The sequence below is a fragment of the Heterocephalus glaber genome, unplaced genomic scaffold (assembly GCF_053883595.1).
Source record: "Heterocephalus glaber isolate CG9 unplaced genomic scaffold, H.glaber_assembly_v1.0 deba00001673, whole genome shotgun sequence".
In the NCBI taxonomy this organism is placed as follows: domain Eukaryota; kingdom Metazoa; phylum Chordata; class Mammalia; order Rodentia; family Bathyergidae; genus Heterocephalus; species Heterocephalus glaber.
The window spans coordinates 11,628,852-11,645,460 of record NW_028258410.1 but is presented as its reverse complement, the minus strand read 5'-3'; the positions used below and the strand labels follow the sequence as shown (position 1 = coordinate 11,645,460).

The 16,609-nt window shown below is 58.7% G+C and overlaps 1 protein-coding gene across 2 annotated transcripts; it reads left to right on the top strand.

Moving 5' to 3' along the window:
- Positions 1 to 732: 732 nt before the first annotated feature.
- Npepl1 (aminopeptidase like 1) lies at positions 733 to 15,842 on the top strand. 2 transcript variants are annotated; one of them, XM_004840953.3, is made up of 12 exons: positions 733 to 926; positions 1,402 to 1,587; positions 2,056 to 2,226; positions 4,865 to 4,954; positions 5,354 to 5,435; positions 7,007 to 7,149; positions 12,464 to 12,541; positions 13,428 to 13,528; positions 13,729 to 13,852; positions 14,148 to 14,324; positions 14,713 to 14,823; positions 15,326 to 15,842. In XM_004840953.3, the coding sequence occupies exons 1-12, from the start codon at positions 777 to 779 to the stop codon at positions 15,482 to 15,484; spliced, it is 1,572 nt and encodes a 523-aa protein (XP_004841010.1). In that variant the 5' UTR covers positions 733 to 776; the 3' UTR covers positions 15,485 to 15,842. The 2 variants fall into 2 exon arrangements, with proteins under 2 accessions (XP_004841010.1, XP_004841011.1); XM_004840954.3 differs by lacking the exon at positions 733 to 926 and adding an exon at positions 1,109 to 1,303.
- Positions 15,843 to 16,609: the final 767 nt, after the last annotated feature.

Sequence of the window (16,609 nt, the reverse complement as noted above, 5' to 3'; positions counted from 1 at the left end):
TGGAGGCCACTGAAAGGGTGCTGAACCAAGTCCTGCAGCAGTGAGGATGAGGGCATCGCAGGGTCACGGGCTGTTTTGTTTAAACGACTCCAGGGTCATCCTTCCCCAAGGCTTGGAGCTGCCAGGACCTTCACCCCGGGCTCCTCCACCATCCAGCATGTGCCTCACATTCCCTGCCCAGCAGGTGACACAGGCAACTCCGATAGCTCCTCTCCCTGAAGGGGGTGCGAGGCTGAAGACAGCTTGCACGGGCGCGGCCCGGATGGAAACCCACGCCCCATCACCCCACTCCCGGGCAGGACTGCACCTGCCAACGGGGGTTCTCATCAGCCGGGCGTCTACTACTAAGTGGGCAGGACGCGACTGTGGACACCGTGCCCGCCAGACCAGGCAGTGGACAGTGCCGCGATTCGGGAGCCGGCCCGGTCCCAAGGATCGCAAGCCAGGCCGACCGACCCCACCTATGCGGCCCGCTGGTGCCCCATCGGCCTTGGGCGGTCCCCCAGGGCCTGCTGGGCCGGCCAAGGGCCTGGCTGGCGGGACTCAGGCCTCGCAGGGCCCGTGGGCGGCCAGGCCCTGCCCGAACCCCTTCGCGCGGCCGCCCGCCTCCCCTGGCGCCCCCTCGCGCCCCGGGCGGGCCCTGCAGGTCTCGCGCGGCCCGCGGCGGGGAGGCGGGGCGGCCGGCCGGGCGGGGCGGTGCCGAGTGCCGAGTCGAGTCGGGCCAGGCCGGAGCGGGGAGGGTGGGGGGGGCGGCCGGCGGGGGGCGCGGGCGGAAGATGGCGAACGTGGGGCTGCAGTTCCAGGCCAGCGCCGGGGACGCGGACCCGCAGAACCGGCCCCTGCTGCTGCTCGGGCAGCTGCACCACCTGCACCGCGTGCCCTGGAGCCACGTCCGCGGGAAGCTGCAGCCCCGGGTCACCGAAGAGGTGAGCGGGCCGCGGCCGCCATGCGCCCCGCGGAAGCGCAGGCCCCGCCCAGGGTTCTCGGCCCGGGCCCGCGCCCGCATCCGCACAGAGGCCCCGCCATTGTCCCGGGCGCGGCGCCGCCCGCCAGGCCGCGACACCTGCGCGCAGGCCTGCGCCCCGCGGCCCTGCCCGCCCGCAGTAGCCGAGGGCGGCCGCCACCTGCCCTTCCGCGTGGCGCTCGGCCCCGGAGCCGGCGCCAGTGGAAACAGGCCAAGCCCCGTCCGACCCGGGGGTGCAAGTGTTCGAAGCAAAGGGGCCCGGCGCGGACCTCACGCCCTTAGGCTTCGCTCCACGAGTGTGGCATGGTGCCAGCAGAGACACAAGCGTCCAGTGGCCCGGTGGGGTGCCCAGGAAATGCAGGCGTGGCCCGCAAGGCGGGGTCCTGGCACGAGGCCCCGTTTGAAGTCCGCTCTGTCTTGTCTCCCTTCGAATCTAGCTCTGGCAGGCTGCTCTGGCCACGCTCAACCCCAACCCCACGGACAGCTGTCCCCTCTACCTGAACTACGCCACCGTGGCAGCCTTGCCCTCCAGAGTGAGTCGGCACAACAGCCCCTCGGCTGCCCATTTCCTCACCCGGCTGGTGCGGACCTGTCTGCCACCCGGAGCCCAGCGCTGCATCCTGGTGAGTGTGTCTGAGGGAGAGGTCCCAAGTGGGTCCAGGGCACTCAGAGCTTCCACCCACAACTGAGCCTGTGACCCGGAGCACCTCACACCTCCCAACTCCTGCTCCAGACAGGGCAGCAGGCCCAGACACAAGCCGCCTCGCCCAGATCAGTTTTGGTGGCCAGCCAGAGATCACTGCCTGTCCTGAAGCCGAGTCTCAAGTCTGAGGCTCCATGCCTTGTGCTCATGTCTGCTGAGGCACTCGACAACTCTGGTGGCCAACGTCTACTTTCTCACGTAGCAAGACCCTGCTTCAGGTCCTTGTCCCAGGGAAGGCATGGGGGATGGGATCGTGGCTGCTGTTGCGTCCGCTTGTGTGGGTTTCATCCACTGGGAGTTGATGTCAGACAGTGTCACTGCCGGGCAGCTCCTGGTCACAGTCCCCGTGGCCCTCAGCCCCTCCTCTGCCTACCCTCCTGTGCTGCAGATGGTCTGTGAGCAGTCTGACATCTTCGCATCAGCCTGCGCCCTGGCCCGGGCCTTCCCACTCTTCACACACCGCTCGGGGGCTTCCCGTCGCTCCGAGAAGAGGACTGTCACTGTGGAGTTTTTCCTGGTGGGACAGGACAACGGGCCAGTGAAAGTGTCCACGTTGCAAGTGGGTGTCTGGAGGTGCAGGCTGTGGGAGCTCGGGTGGGGAGCTCTTCCCCTTCCCGCAGAGGGGGACGGGAGGGTTGCCATGGTTCTGGGGAGCCCCTCTCCCCCAGGGCGGCCTTCGTTTGCAGGGCTCTGTTCTGTATGCCAGTGTTGACTGAGCATCTAGCCAGGTACCTTCATGTTTGAACACCAGTAATCTCTTGTCTGTGTGTATTGAATCCATCAAGGGAGCGCTTTTACATATGTTATTTCACTTGATCCTAAGAGTAACGCTTTGCAGGCAGACAAGGCTGGAAGGGATTTCTAACCTCTGAGTCTGTGTATGGGCCTGATGCGGGGCTCCCTTCCCACACAGCTGTCCCCAAGCCCACTCCTGTGGCCTTGCCTACCTCTGTATCCACCCCAGCAGCCAGACCAGATGGCCCCCCTTCCCGCTTCAGTGCTTACCTTTCATTTTGGCTCCAAGAAGACTGAGTCCTAGGCGAGTCCCCCACCTAAGGACTTGGTAGCCACCCTGCCTGGTCTACTGTCTCCTCATCCAACCCCAGCAAGCTCACAGCGCTGGCACAAAACCACTCCCCTCAGCCAGAGTCCTTGCCTTTGAAGGAAGGAGCTTGCTTCTGTCCCTGACATCTTGAATGAGTTCTCCTTTTTTCTTCATTGTCAAACTTTTAAAAAACAGTCTGATTGCTTTGCTTGTCTGAATTCCTTACCCTCCCCTACCAAAAGCTAGTTTGGGCCTCCTCCTCGGTGTGGCTTTTAAGGCCTGGGCTGCTGGGCTGGACTGCTGTCACCCTTCCTTGAAGTATGGCGACTTGTCTGGAGCCTGCCCATCACCTCCCACAGTCCCTTCACAGCCTGTCTGACTTCACCCTTTCCTCCCTGCCTGGCGTCAGCCACCTCTGGACCCCATCTGCCGGGGGACACTGAGGAGCACTCCCACCCGTCTCTGTGGCGTTCCTTCTGAGCTCCGGCTGCCTGTGCTCTAGGCCCCAGCCCGGAAGCCTTGAGACCCTCCCTCTTCCGGTCCACACCTGACAGTGCCCCTTCACCTTGTCACCACCCTGCTCCCCACGCAGGCTCAGTGGTTCCTGTTGTCCCTCGGCCTGTCAGGCCTGTTCAGGGTCTGACACCCTGTGTGGCCTTGCCATGGCCTCCTCCCGTTTCCCTGCCAGGGCTGCCTCCTCAGTCCCCATCCATCCTCCGGTACTCTTAAGGCCTACAACCTCCACCTTGCTCTTCTGAAGCTTTAATGGTGGGTGGTCCATTTTCTCCTGGCCTCAGTCCCTCAGATGTCTCTGGACTCAGAATCTAGCATGGTGACCGGGTCAGAATGAATGAATGCTCTCCTCCTGTGATGAAGAAACTGAGGCCTGCACTCTTTGCCCTCTCACTCCTTTGTGGCAGTGCTGTGAGCTCACTGGGGTCGGCCAGGTCACACCTGCTTCCCTCAGAGCCAGTCCTGTGGCCCTGATGTGCTTCTCAGACAGGACAAGAGCCGCCGGGTGGCAGGAACACACACACAGCTCATATCTGAGCTGTCAAGTCCCAGGTCTCTACCTCTGAGGCATTGGGGTTTAATTACCCGGGACAGACAGTGGCTCTTGCAGCAATCAGACAGGGCGGAGGTGGCAGCTAGGCTGGCGAATTGACCCTGTGCCTGCCCTTCCTGACACAGTGGGCCTTGGGGAGCCGATGATGAGTTCATTGTCACTGCGTGCATCTTCGGGCCCCTGGCTGCCTTTCTCTTAATATCGTCTCCTTCCAGCCAGCTCAGAGGTGCTGACACAGCCGGCTGCCTGGAGCTTCTGAGGCATGAGGGTGGGCAGTGAGGAGCGAGGTGGGGCAGGATGTCCTGGGAATCAGCTGAGAACAAGGCACTACCGGCAGAGAAGAGCGGGCAGGCCGAGGCTTCCAGGTTGGCTGATGCAGGAGCAGGACCACTGCTGTCTGCTACATGTCAGGGGCAGCCATTCTCTGGGCACATGTGGCATCAACAGTCACACTTGTGTGGTTCCCGGCTGCTTTCCTGAGTGAGTGTTGGGGTTTCAGACTCCACACCTGAGGCCGTGTGGTCCACTTTCTCAGGTTCCCACTGGCTGCTGTGTGCCGAGGAGATGCCTGCGCTCCCTGAGGCAGGGTCTGCTCTTCCTTTCCACACCCTGTGCCAGCGTGCTGCCCAGTGACAAAGGCAGCCAGACCTGGGTGTGCTGTAGCAGCTGTGACCTGCCCACGTGGATGCATGTGGAAAAGCAGCTCGCCTGGGCTCAGGGGAGAGTGTGCGGGAGCCCCTGGAAAGCTGCTGGGGAAGATGGCTTTCGAGAAGGTCTTGAGTGGAGGTGCTCAGGCCCTGAGGAAGAGGCTCTGGTCTGCAGAGGCCAGATGAGGGGAGGAGCAGGGTGGGACTTCGGGAGGACCCCAGAGTGAGGTCTGGGCAGTAGGCTGCAGGGTGGGGCCCAGCTGCTGGGGAGGGGCACCAGCATGGGTCTTGCTTCTGCATCCCACCAGCCTCCTTGATGCTTCGGGTGCAGCCCTGCAGCCTCCCAGGGGGATGTAGGGTGTGTACCTCAGATGCCACTGGATTCCCTGGGACATCTCCCTCCCACCAGGCCCAGTGACCACCTTTTGCTTTTTCCCAGTGCTTAGTAACTGCCACGGAAGGTGTGCGGCTGGCAGCCCGCATTGTGGACACGCCCTGCAATGAAATGAACACAGACATCTTCCTTGAGGTGCGTGGCCTTCTGCCAGGGGAGAGGCTGGCCGGGGTGGGTGTCATGGAGACCTGGGGATGACTGTGCTCTCTGACCCTGCCCAGGAGCCCTGGAGCTGCCTCCTGTGGAGTTCTATCCACCCAGCTTCGAGAGGCCAGCAGCCTCAGCAGAGGGTGTGGGGCAGACAAGGCCTCGCTGAGGCCCCACAGTAGGCCTGCAGCCACGAGCTGCAGGAAGTTGGGCCTGCTGCGGGAGCCTGCTCTCCTGGGTTTAATCAAGAGAGTCGAGGCCGCTGGCTTCCAAGGCTGGTTGTGCTCCCACTGCACAGGCAATGGCTCATCCCTGGCACCGAGCCCCAGCCTCGCCTTGATTGGCCATCTCCACATGTCTTCGTGTTTTTTCCATGAACGTGTCCAGGAGATTAACAAAGTTGGAAAAGAGCTGGGAATCGCCCCAACCGTCATCCGGGATGAGGAGCTGAAGACGAGAGGATTCGGAGGTGGGTGGGAGCTGCCACCCCATGGGTCTGGGCCTCAGGCAGTGGCCAGGTAACTTGGGAGGCAAAGGCCCAGCGGGGCCTGTGGTGCACTGTCCTCAACTTTATCCTCCTTGTGACCTGAAAGAAAGCAGCCCTTGTCCCAGCGCAAGGCCAGAGCCTGGTAAGCTGACCGTCTCTGGAGGAGACAGCGGCAGCCGTCCAGGTTCTGAGGCATATTCTGGAAGCAGCCAGACCCACGTCCTTCCCCCGCTGCAGCCTCGTCATGCCCTGCACATGCCAGCTCAGCAGGGCCTTTCTGTTCCTCGAATACACAAGTTCATGCCCATGTCAGAGCTTCGCATGGGTGGCTCGCTCCATCCGGAATGCTTTTCCTCAAGGCGCTCAGATGGCGTGAGCTGTCTTGTCCTGCAAGTCTCGGCCCCAAGGCCACCTTCTCAGGCCCTCCCTGATGGCTTAGGACCGCTCCCACTGCTCAGGAACTACAAGGAAGGACAGCTGTGGCGCGGCCACCTGGAGGCTTCCAGGCAGCCTGGGGACTGTCGCAGGCCTGGTCATCTGTGGCTGTGAAATAGAGGGACTGGCAGCTGCAGTGCGTGGCCCCTTCGGCACCTCTGCGGGTAGGGACCCCTCTGTGGCTTGGGTGTCTCCCCGCTGCAGCCGTGGGTCACTGACTCCGCCTGGGGCCAGCCCTCTGCTGCTAACAGGGAACCCCTCAGGCTCCGGGCAGTCTCAGGGCTGGAGGCTGCTTCGGGGAGATGCAGCTCCTGGTCCGTGGACCTGACCAGGGCACTCAGCACAGCAGCTGGGGTCTCTAGGGAGAGCGGGGCCGCGTAAGAAGCAGGGTGGGCGCTCCCATCTTTCCTTGTAACCTCCAGGAGGTGTCTCGTTGCTTCTGCCACTCTGAGGTGGCAGAGTACCCCACAGAGGGGACACTGGGAGTCATCTAAGTGGCACCTACTACAGACACATAAGCTCCTTATGTGGGGAAGTTTCTCAGAGGAGGTGACTTTTGCAGTGGATCCTGCAGGATGAATAGGAGCTCACGGGATAGCCATTGTTAGTGCTTGTCTGGTTGCTATTGTTATTCAGCTCAGTGATGGAGGAACCTTGGGGCCCAGCCTCTGCCCTTCAGCGGGCCATGGTCTTTTTGGAAGTGAAGCATGTAAAGCAGAGCAAGGCAGTGGAGCAGAGGCCGTGGGAGCAGACTGGGAAAGGGAGGTGCTGGCGTGAATGCGGGAGGCCTCAGGGGAGGGGATGCGTGTGGCCGGGCGGCCTTGAACCCCTGTACAAAAGTCATTTCATCCTGCAGGCCTGATCTTTTCCTCCTGGAAAGGATACACTGTTTCTCCCTCGGCGAGTTTTCTTGCCTACCAGTCCTGTGCACGGGCTCATTCCCAGTCTCTGCGCTGGAACGGATTCGCATTCCCGGTCCTACGCCGGCCAGGGCGGAGGGGAGGGGAGCTCAGCACGGGCAGCACCATGCCCCGTCCAGGAGCCATGGCCAGCCGCACCCGGGGCCTTCTGGGAGTCTCCACCCACGCAGCCCAGCCTCACGCTCTCCCCGCCCACAGGGATCTACGGCGTCGGCAAAGCGGCCCTGCACCCCCCGGCCCTGGCCATCCTCAGCCACACCCCTGACGGAGCCACGCAGACCATCGCATGGGTGGGCAAGGGCATCGTCTATGACACCGGGGGCCTCAGCATCAAGGGGAAGGTGAGCCGTCGCTCTGGGTGGTCGGAGGGCTGGGAGGGCGTGGGTCTAAGAGCTGAGTCGGCAGATTTGGGCCAAGAGGGGCAGGGGCCTGTTTCTGTTCCGAGGAGGAACGATTTTGTGGAGGGACCCTTGCATTTCATACCCATATTTTAAACAGAAGTCGGGACTCACACAATCTGGACAGGCACCCTTGAGAAGTGGTAGAAATGATTAAAAGGGAAGGAACACAGAGTCCAAGGAGGCAAAGGCAAAGGCAAAGAGTCGTGGCAATACCATGTCCCCGGGTTTCCATGGAGAGAATTCTGAGTGGTGGCCTCAAGAAGGTCCCCTGGAAGCTGATGACCCCACAGAAGACGCAGGGAGCAAGTCCCCTGCAGATGCCACTGGCGGTGGCCCTAGAAGGCCCACATGGGGTGGCTGTCCGTGGGCTGTCACTGGAGCGCAGCACCTGAAGAGCAAGCACCATTGTGGCCGCAGCGCTGTCTCTGCCTGCACCCTGCCATGCAGCTCTTTGTCCTCGTGCCTCCCCTGTGTGAGGAGGCAGGGGACGAGGAGAGGGAGCTCAGAGCAGGCATTGACAAGCTGGCAGCAGCCCGCAGGGCTCACGGATGTGCCCCGTCGGTCCGATGATGTGTTAAAATTTGAGTTAGTTACCAACGTTTAAGAACAGGAAGAATTCTCACGGAAGACTGGATTTCAGGCCTCTTGGGAACTCAGAGCGTTTGGAAACATTGACTCCGCCTTGGCACCTAGCGCGCTCTGCCAGGGCCAGGGCCGAGCGTGCAGCTGCAGGGGCCCAGCCTGCCTTCTCCAGCTTGGCTCTCGCCTCCCTGATGTTGAGCCACCACCTCAGTTGCTGCTCAGGCTGTCAGCTGTGTTTGCAGAGTGCATGATCGTTTCTTAAAACCTCTCTCCTCTAAACTAAATTATTTTCAGGACTAATCACAAAATGAAACTAATAAAGGTTTTTAAATAATCCCAACAGCAAACATTCTCTTTTATTGAATTCCATGCATATTATCATGCCAGTAAATTTTTTTTAAAATCCACTACAAGTATAGAAAGCAGCAATGTATTAACTCTTTAAATATTAATGGATTTTTAAAATAGGAAAAATAGCTTGGTCTGTTGGAATGGACTGTGGCATCAGTATTTGTATTTGGGCTTTGTCTTTCACAAGTTTGAGCAGTTAATCGTCGTCACACATTTATGTCCAGCAGAGTTGTCAGGCTGTTTTCCCTCATAGTTGGTCCAAGAACACTGTTAATTTGATGCCGGGGTGTTCCAGAGGACCACGGCAGAGGGTCCTGAACACCCCACTTCACAGTGTCTTCCAGAAGCTATGGAAATGACCATGTTCAGCTCTCTGGGATCCATCCTCAAGTTCAAATGTCTATGGATCAAAAACATCTTCCACCCACGCTCAAGGGTCCACGTAAAGTGGCAGAATGAGACATTTGGCTCGGAGCCTTCCTCAGCCCTGTCACTGTGCTGGAGCGCAGGAGGCCAGAACATCACAGCACTGGGGTGCCCAGCTCAGCAGAGCACCCCAGTGCTCCTGCCCTTTGAACTGCTCCCAGGTGGACACAGCCTGTTGAGTCTGTATGCCGCGGCCACGTCTGTGGCTGGCTGGTGCTCGCAGACACGTAGGAGAGTGTTGCTTAAAGAATAAAGATAGATGAACACTAATCATTTATTCATAGGATTAAAATGTGACAGTGGCCACAGCAGTTGTTTAAACTTTAAGAAGATGTGTCCGGGGGAAAGGAAGAGGATAACCAACACTATGTAGAGTTGCTGGCCTGCGGCGATAGCAGCAGCCGTGCGCGCCTGGCCTGTGCCTGTACGGCGAGACTCAGGGCTCCCTGGGGCCCAGTCCTTCTGCTCTAGCTCTCCTGCTGTCCACTCAGGAGAAACACCAGCACCCAGTGTCACTTCGATTGTCCTCAGTTGCACAGTGCCAGGGAGGCAGTGGTCTGGGGTAGCTGGAAGAGCTGCCAGAGCTCAGGGCGCCCTTCATGGCTCCGGGTCACCCTCCAAAAATGAGAGCAGGGCCTGGCCTCCACCTGAGGTCAGACTGGCCTGCCGGCACTGAATGGTCAGGTGTCTTGGTGTGGCCCAGTTGTAACTGCCCACCTGTGCCTGCACTGGGGCCTTCTCTGTGTCAGTTTGGGGTGAACCCTGGGCTTCTCCTGGGCTGTACTCTGCCGAGCACTGGGCTGGACAGTGAGTCTTCCATGGCTGATAGATCTGTCCAGACCTCGCAGCCTCACCCAAGGCCCGGGGTGAAGCCCAACACAAGTGGCTGTGTTAGGAGCAGCTGGTGCAGGAGTGGTCACTCCTCAGAAAGGGCTGAGTGCTGCCAGCAAGACTCAATTTTGCAAGACTAGTCATAGCTCTGTTTGCAAGGATTTCAAAGGCAAATCGGGATCAGCAAGGACAGGTCTCAGACACCACCCAGGACCTAGGTGCACTCCTAAAAAGTACTGATTACAAAGAGGTTTGTTCAGAATGTTTGATACCCATTTAGATTTACTGTACCGGAATTTAAAACTGAGAAGTGTAAAAATACTTGTAATTCATTTTAAAATAACAATACAGGTGTCTTACATGTGAACATGCACAGTGTAATTTTATGAAAACAACTATATTTTCCAAAATGGAAAAAAATGAAAAGTGTAGCATTTTACATTTTTGCAGATCTCCTTAGTGTCTGTCGCAGGGACAGTAACTGAGATCTTGTCTCTAACGCCACAGAGCATTTAGTCAGTTGCAGTATGTTGTTTCAGTTGAAATATATCAAGAAAATCTAGCCTCTCGCATTGTATAGTTGGAAAGGACAGAAATAGCCCAGTTTCTCTTTCAGATAACCATGGATATGCTTTGCTGTTACACTAAAACTCAACAAGTAGTATTTTCTTAAAAGGTGGTGATAATGTGGAACTTCTGTCCTGTTTTACAGCAAAATTTAGCAGTCTGTGTTGACCTTAGACATGTGGTTTTGTAATATCATACATGAGTAATTTGGAGAATATTGGCCCACAGAATTATGCAGAAGATCCAACTTGGGACACATCTAATCCTAAAATATCAAAAACTCACATTCAGTGATACTACCGTCCAGCTCATTGTAAGTCCTTGAGTGGAAGGGTGCTGTCAAGGTGACCCATGTGAGTTTTTCAACCTTCTGATTTGTGCTCGAAGTTCAAATGTTACCTGTGGTAATAAACACTGTCCGCTGTTTTCTGGACAAAGAGGCCCACTTTGCTCATTTGCTAGGAAATACTTGGCAAACACCTAAGTCTGCAAACCATCTCATCTGTCGTCCATGAGCAGAGTGGCTGGTTGTGCTCGTCACTTAAATGCCCAGCCCTGAGCCCCTTCCGACCAGGCCTGCAAGCAGAGGCACAAGCGGCGGCAGCACGTTTTGTTGCCCAGAATAGTGACCGTGGCTTAGACTCAGGATCGCCTTAAAAATTAATGTCACTGCTTCAGCAAGGGAATTCCCAGAGGGTTTGGAGAGGAGCACAGTGAGTCCTGGTTCCCTTGGGGCCACGGCCTCCACTCTGGGCTCCTTGACTCTTCCACCACGGCTTCTGCAGCGTCCAGGCAGCACCGACCCACTGAAGAGGGCAAAGGGCATCTTAGCACCACTAGGAACATCATGAGAAACTGCAGACTTCATGCCATCAACTGAGCTATGTTCGTTAGCTCGGCATTTTTCTTCCTGTGATTGGGAGGTGGTACTTGTGACAAGAACACATGCTGTCCCATGAGTAGCCATCTGGAGGCATTTCCTGTGCAGGCCCTTCTGAAATGGTTTGACCCCACACTCAGGGTTCCATCTTTCCATGTAAAAAATCTTGCACTTTCTTGCCGATTAGGTCAGAAAGATGGCTTGTTTTTCAATAGTGCTGGATGGATCGTTTTCACTCAACTTAATTATAAAAGCAGCTCCGTTTATATCTAAAAATACTTTCCACTAAAATCCAAGGCTCATGTAATACACTAAGGGTTCAAAAATCACTCAGTACGTTTCAAGCACAGATCCTTATATCTGATGACCTGTTGTTGATTTAGAATACGAACTTGTCGATTCGAGTTGGGAACCTATAAAATCTAAAGGTGTCTAGCCACTTCCAAGTCATTTATAGACGATACCATTTTCCTGTGGGACAGGAGGGTGGCTCTACACATGGCTGATTCCGGTGGCCATCTCCTTAGGCCCATCTCCACTGGGAGATGGGAACTGAGTGTGGGCGGGCAGAGACAGTCCCCTTTCCTGCTGGTAGGATGGCAGTGGCTTGGGAATGGAGCTGTGAGGAGATGGGGAGGCGTAGAGCAGAAAGAAGCGGGTGGGGCAGACAGCCAGGTTAGAGGGAGCTTTGAGCAGGGTTGGAGAGAAGTAGGAGGCAGCAAGAGCCCCTGAGCATGTGGCTGGGGCTGGAGGGTCAGAAGGCCTCGGTAGGGGGTAGGGGGAGCAGGGCCCCGGCTCCCGAGGACAAGTGGACAGGATGCTGTGCAGGCTGCAGCCCCAGCTATGGCTGGGGAGGAAGAGCCTGAGGGGAGGCAATCAGCTCTCAGCAGTGCACACTCCAGCAGGTCTGCCCCGTTGGGAGCCAGACTGTTGGGGTACTTGAGGGGGCACTGGAAAGGCAGGGAGCCAGAGGGCCCCCACGCTCGCTCCCCCCATAAGCACAGCAGGCACCTGTGACTAGTGGAGAACACAGGCGAGTTGGCGAACGCGTCACTTCTGGGATTCCACGTCCTGGCGGAGCTCTGATCACCAATTGGAAGCCTGACTGAGGTCTACAAAGTGCTGGCCGGTTGACCCTAAGTGAGCCTCAGAGGCCTCCTGCACCTCGCTTTCTTCCTCACACTTTGGGTGCAGAAGTGGGTAGAGAGCCCCTGCGGACAGACCCCAGGCTGACATGGCAGCTGCGTGTTGGAGGTCAGGGTGCTTGTGTCTGTGTGACAGCCTGGCCTTGGGCGTCCACTGTTCTCCCCGCTTCACCGCAGTCACTGCTCAACGGCCCCAAAGCACTGCTGAAATAAAAGGGATCGCACCCATTCCTCCTCCCCGTCTTTGGCCATTACTTCTTGTTGCTTCTGGAGAACACCCCCTTGGACCTGCTGAAGTTTCACACACTCTGTGGGTGCTCAGGTGGCCTCACGAGAGGTCTTCATGGCCTAGGGGTGCTCTGTGGGACACAGGGACCTGATGTGACATGCAGGTAGGGGTGGGGGCTGGAGGCCAGCCAGCCTCCAAGTTCATGCGACTCACCCTCTCTCCTGGCTCCTTGTGCTGCTGCAGACCACCATGCCGGGCATGAAGCGAGACTGCGGAGGTGCTGCAGCCATCCTGGGGGCCTTCAGAGCTGCCATCAAGCAGGTAAGTGAGGCTGCAGGCTCTGTGGCCCCTGTCTGTGCTGATCCATTGTCAGGACCTGGAGTCTCAGGGCAGGAGCTCAGATGGCCCCCAGAGGCCAAGGGCATCTGTCCTGTACACTGTGTGGGAGTCGGGCCGTTTGTAAGGCAGGCACTGAGCAGAGGCCCAGGGGCAATCTCCGAGCCGTTGCTGCCCCCACCCACATGGCTAGACTCCCCACCAGCTCTCCCCAGTGCCCATGTGGGGGCCCACCCTTGTGGTGAAGCCTCAGCTGTGCTGAGACCCCAGAAAGAAGCTGCGTTTCATGGAGCCATTGGGAGGAGCCCTAGTGGCTGCAGGGAGGGCCGGGCCACTCTGTGCCAAGAGGGGAAGTGTCTTGGATCAGAGCTGGTGTCCATCCAGGAGCAGCGGCAGGGAGGGCAGGGGACAGGAGCCCCCTGCTCTGGAGCCTGCGGCCTGGGCCAGGCTCCAGGGATTGCGGGGTGATTTGAACCTGTACAGGCAGACGCTCTGGGCACATGGTGCCCTTCACTCTGGCGTCGGGAAAGCAGAACCTCACTTCTGTTTCCACAAGGCCACACTCTTGCTGCCCTGTGTGCGTGTGCTTGTGTATGTGTGTGCACAGGGGACCACACCACTGGCTGACCCCTGTGGAGGGGAGGCAGAGGCCGAGGGGCGCGGGACTGGCCTGGCTGGAGTAGCTCTGCCGCACCTCAGGTGCATTCGTGGCCTGGCACAGGCCTTGGAGGATCCTGGGAGCCCCCGGGGAACCTCAGCCCTAGGAGCTGGCAGGACTTTGCCCAGGATGGTATAGAGAGTCTGAGAGCTTCCAGTTCTCCCTTCTGGGCCTCCAGTCTGTGAGTGCAGCCTCTGCCACTTCACCCTCCAGGGTTTCAAAGACAACCTCCACGCCGTGTTCTGCTTGGCAGAGAATGCTGTGGGGCCCAATGCCACCAGGCCAGATGACATCCACCTGCTGTACTCTGGAAAGTAAGCCTGCCCATCTCTCCCCTGGCCTCTGGCCGGGCTGCCCCTGTGTTTCCCACCCTGCGAGCTGCCTGCTTTGCCTCGCAGAGGACAGATGTGTGTTGGGAGTGGGGTCCTCTAAGTGGGGTCACCCTAGTTCCAGAGGAAGTCCTCTCAGTGCCCCAGGGTCTTCGTGCCTGAGCTGGGGTCTCTGCTGTTCCTAGGACCGTGGAAATCAACAACACAGATGCCGAGGGCAGGCTGGTGCTGGCCGATGGCGTGTCTTATGCCTGCAAAGACCTGGGGGCCGACATCATCCTGGACATGGCCACACTGACCGGGGCTCAGGTGGGTGCCTGGGCTGCAGCCCTGGGGCGCTGGACCCCCTTGGCCCTAAGGTGCGTGAGGCAGGTGAGAGAGGCACCGTGGTCATGCCTGGCGAGGGTGCAGGAAGCTGGGACTCAGAACCTATGCTGGATGTTCGTGGTTCTCTCACTACTTTTTTCTTTTCTGTAATTTGGCTCTCTCTGCCTCTCTGTTGGCTTCCTTATTTTTCCGTTGGTGCCCGTCGTCCTTTTTGTCTCTTGTGTTTCTCTCCTGCCCTCACCATTCCGGACGCTTCCCTCGCCTTGCTGTCACCCAGGGCATCGCCACGGGGAAGTACCATGCTGCAGTGCTCACCAACAGTGCTGAGTGGGAAGCGGCCTGCGTGAAGGCCGGCCGGAAGTGCGGGGACCTGGTGCACCCCCTGGTCTACTGCCCCGAGCTGCACTTCAGCGAGTTCACCTCGGCCGTGGCTGACATGAAGAACTCGGTGGCGGTAGGCTGAGGCTGTGTGTCCAGGAGGCATGCGTGGTGGGGCAGCAGTGCGGATGGGGGCCCGTGCGGGAGACTGAGGCGCAGATGTGTGTCCGGGAGGAGGGTGTTCTGGAGAAGGCTTGGGGGGAGGGTGAACTCTCCCTGGATCCCTGCCACGTGGCAGAAGGTTGTTCTCCCACTGCTGCTCAGTTGCCCCGTCAGGCTGTTCTCTGGCTGAGTGGAGCAGCCTCTGTCTTGGGTCCCTCCACCCACTTGGCTCCAAGCAGAGGCCCAGGATGAGGGGCGTGGGGAGGGTGGACAGGCCCAGAGTGAGCCATGGGCATCCAGGTACCACCCGTCCCCCTTCCCCTGCCCAGAGCTGGCAGTGACGCTGTGCCCTGGCTCCTCAGGATCGGGACAACAGCCCCAGCTCCTGTGCTGGCCTCTTCATCGCCTCGCACATTGGCTTCGACTGGCCTGGGGTCTGGGTCCACCTGGACATCGCTGCACCGGTGCATGCTGTGAGTGCCACCCCGACAGGTGTCCGCCCTCCTGTTAGGCTCTGCTGCCCCTCCTCACTGGTCTGGCCAGTCCCTACCTCTTGTCCATAGAGTCCCTCTGGCTCCAGAGCTGCCAGCTGAACTCATTCTGTGCTGTGGGTCACACTGTCCAGGCCCAGCCTCTGCCCAGCTGCAGTCCCCTGACCTCCAGTCTCTGCATCCTTGGGAACAGAGTGGATGCTGTGTGTGTCCTCTCCCAGCCAGGCCCTCCTTGGCAGGAGGCCCAGGATCCCCCTTTCTACCCCGAGGGGACTGGGGGTCAGAGCCAGAGTGCCCAGGGCCATGTCCGTTGCCCAACCCCATCCTGACCCGGGGGAATGACCAAGACCCTGTGCTCTAGGATGCCCTTACCAAGAAGGGGCGGGGGAGTGCAGGGCACCCAGAAAGTCCCATGAGCAGAGGCCCAGCTGGCTGGGGGCCGGGCCGAGGCCTCGTGAACCCAGCTTCTCCCCTCTGTCCACAGGGCGAGCGAGCTACCGGCTTTGGCGTGGCCCTGCTGCTGGCGCTCTTCGGCCGAGCCTCCGAGGACCCCCTGCTGAACCTGGTGTCCCCACTGGGCTGGGAGCCTGCCGAACAGGAGGCTGCTGTGGGGAGGGACTCCAAGAGGCGCAGGCTTGTGTGAGGGCAATTGTCTGGGCTCAGCCTGGTGACACAGGGCTCTTTACCTCGCTCTGCACTGATTCATTTTAAGCGATTGAAGGAGGAGTCCTTCCTTTGGGTTAGGGTTTGTTTTGGGTTTGTCACTGCGGTGGTGAGGGACAGTTCATTCTCACATCTTAGAAGGAAGCTTGGGATTTGGTGGGGGCCAAGGTGAGCACTGGGAGGCGGGCTCGTTTCTGTGTGAGCGACCTGCAGGTCTCCCCGTGGCTCCCAAGGCCGCTCTTGCAGCATGCTGGCCGTGGGTGCCCTGCCCTCTGTCCGGGGGCCTTGCTGGCTCCTCAGAACTCACTTGAAGTTGGATTAAAGGCCACCATACCACACTCTTGCCTGGTCGTGTTCCGCTCTCACCCCTCTGTTTAAAAACCCATCCCTGAAGCCCCCAGGCGTGTGAGCTCTCAGGGGTGCCACCTGCTTCTCTCACACTGGGCCTGGCTTTGAGATCCACCTGGTTCATCTTGGTTTTTGCAGATAGGAGCCATGTGGTCTGCAGCAGGCCCTCAAGCCCAGGCCTGAACAACTGGGCTGTTTGGGTTTTCTGGGGTACACAGCACAGACTACCAGTGGAGTGCCATGAGCTTCCAGGGGGTGCTTCCTGAGTTCTGAAGCACCCCGAAACCATTTTAGGTGACAAAGGGCCAGGCTTAGAAACCAATTCTGATTTCCAGTGGGAGGCAGGTTCAGGGACTCTGCCCACCATATCTGGACCCCAGGTAAAGAGGTGAGGCAGGCACTGAGGGCTGAGTTTTCACCGTTTTAGGAGACAGAGTCCTTGCTGCCAGCCCCCTTTTGACCTCTGTCCCACTGAGGGGGAGTCCTGGGGAAGTGGGGAGATGACTGCCCACATCTCTCCAGCATGAGTGAGGGCCAGCTACACATGTCCCCATCTTAACCCAGTGCCTTCGCAGTCCTGGGAATGAAGGTTATTCTGGGTCCAGCCCCAAGCAAATATTTATTAACTGCCTGCTGTGTACACAGCCCCAGCTAGGCCTGAGAAGGCAGGAACTGGCTCCAAGGCCTCTGGCTCTGTCTGAGAAACTGCTACCCAGCACAATAATAGCGACTGTGGGCAGTGGCCAAATGAGCAGGG